This window comes from Phalaenopsis equestris, unplaced genomic scaffold (assembly GCF_001263595.1).
Source record: "Phalaenopsis equestris unplaced genomic scaffold, ASM126359v1 Scaffold001116, whole genome shotgun sequence".
Lineage (NCBI taxonomy): Eukaryota > Viridiplantae > Streptophyta > Magnoliopsida > Asparagales > Orchidaceae > Phalaenopsis > Phalaenopsis equestris.
The window spans coordinates 90,042-92,224 of record NW_018165555.1 but is presented as its reverse complement, the minus strand read 5'-3'; the positions used below and the strand labels follow the sequence as shown (position 1 = coordinate 92,224).

The following is a 2,183-nucleotide window of genomic DNA, read 5'->3' as shown; positions in this document are numbered from 1 at the left end:
ATCCCTTGCGGTTCGCCTTTGTGGTTCGCGTACTCCGGAATATCCTCTTTTCTAGTGGTTTTCGCTGGTATTATGTCGGGGCTTACCCTCGGCCTTATGTCGATGGGCCGTGTCGAACTCGAGATCCTCCAGCGCAGCGGCACAGCAACCGATAAACAGCGGGCAGGTGCGTTAACGAAGTAAGGTCAATCTAGAAGGTTTCGCCGATAGCTATGCTTAATGGCTTGTCTTTTGATGTGCTAAGTATGGATGGATGGTTTTACCATCTGAATTTGTTTCACCGGACAAAATCCCCATTTTTAAATCATACAACTGTAGCCACTTATATAAATGGTTTCTGTCCTACAAAATTCCCATGATTTGATAAATCTAATGTCAAGTCATTCTAGATTCATAATTTATTTTAGCAATCTCATATTAGTTATTTATTGTGCTTTATCTCAATTCTTAGATTTAAAATGTGTATATAGGCGTACTTAATAACTTTTAAGACTCCATTTATTAAATATACCTTGAGTGAGATTCATTTTGTTCAAAGGATGTTGTGAATGATCTGATGGTTGATTGCATATTAGCCTACCATAAGATAATTTGCAATGGCCTCAAATTGTTGGAGTGCAAGAAAACATGGATTGATAAATATTTAATGAAATAAAATAATCAAAATCTTTATATTGAGTCCTAATATTCAATTTTATTAAGTTTTCATCTCTCACCTCCGCTTTGGTGTTTAGGTGTGGTTTTTCGCTTTCCTTCTACAAACCTATCTTCTTTTTCTATCTAGGATGAGCCCAACATATGCTAAAGGTGAGACCAAGTTTTTGGGCATTAGTGAATGCATTCTACAATAAATAAAATTTGATTGCCACAAATTTCTAATTTCTCTCTCCATGTGCTAGAATTGCAAACTATATTTTTTTCTCGATGATTGTGATTGTACTAGAAGAAATACTTTTTTGAAGGGTGACAAAAATTGAATATCGTTGAGTCTTAGAATCAATATAAAAAAATTTAGTTTTATAAGTGCAGTGACAAAGTTATAGCTATATCTTTTGCATGGAATGCTAGAAGTTGTTAATCTCTCTTGATAAACTATTTTTGCAAACTATATTTTCCACAATTGTGGTAAATGTTCTACAAGAAGTACATTTTTTATGAGTGAGAAAAGTTGAATACTAACAAGGCTTATAATCACTATAAAAAAGATGGGAGGTAGTGCAAAGAGTGTAGTGAATAAAATTAGAGTTATAGTTTTTTTTATGATTTGTATATTATGCTCGCAACTAAGGAAGAATAAAAGAAGATAAATTAATAAGTAAAGCTAGAAGAATCAGTTATCCATAACTGTCATAAGATCAAGTATCTCAGATATATTGTATATAGTAACGAAGATTTAGATGTGAACATAATTTTGGCGTTAATATTGGATGATTAAAATAGAAAAATAACTTAATATTATTGTGTGATAAGATGATATCATGGAGATTTAAAAAAAAATTTAATAAAATTGTTATTAGATTAATGTTTTGTTGATCTGAGTGTTGGGTAGTAATTTTTTCTGCATTTAAAGCACCCAAATCAATATATCATACCCATTAATGTTTCAACTTCACATTCATCTAGAACCTAGTGACAGCCATAATAAAACATTCAATGTTAGGATTCACGATAAATGTTGCAACTCCTAGCTTTAATTTTAATTGTAAGCTAAGGGATTATAACTATAATATGGATTTGCTGGCTAGCATTTTTTTTTTACTGAATAGTACTCTCTGATCTTATGATTTAAGAGTTGCTAGTAATGTTACTTGCTTAAAACTAGCTGAGCCATGATGCAGTTCTTTTTTTCTTGTGCTAGTTGGTCTTACATTTATTAAATTGATCTATTGTTGCAGCTACCATTCTCCCTGTTGTTAAAAAGCGACATCAACTTCTGGTGACTCTGCTATTGTGTAATGCTGCTGCCATGGAGGTATGCATCTAAATGTCCTTGACTTGGCGGAACTATTTATTAAGTTGGTGAATAATTATATACTTGAGATTTTTTTTTTAACTTGTGTGTGATACTTTTAGGTTGTTCTCATTATGTTTATAGAAATGTATTTTGTTAGGCATGTAGTCAGAGATTGCTCTCATTGCACTGCAGGAAGGAATATATTTTTTATGCAATAATTTATATTTAG

The 2,183-nt window shown here is 32.0% G+C and overlaps 1 protein-coding gene across 1 annotated transcript in view; it reads left to right on the top strand.

Moving 5' to 3' along the window:
• Positions 1-72: 72 nt before the first annotated feature.
• The window catches only part of LOC110033231 (DUF21 domain-containing protein At4g14240-like), an 8,375-nt gene continuing 6,264 nt past the window's right edge, over positions 73-2,183 (top strand). Inside the window, exons 1-2 of the mRNA XM_020737147.1 lie at positions 73-166; positions 1,896-1,972. Coding sequence (XP_020592806.1) covers positions 73-166; positions 1,896-1,972 — 171 coding nt within the window. The remainder of the gene's footprint in view (positions 167-1,895; positions 1,973-2,183) is intronic.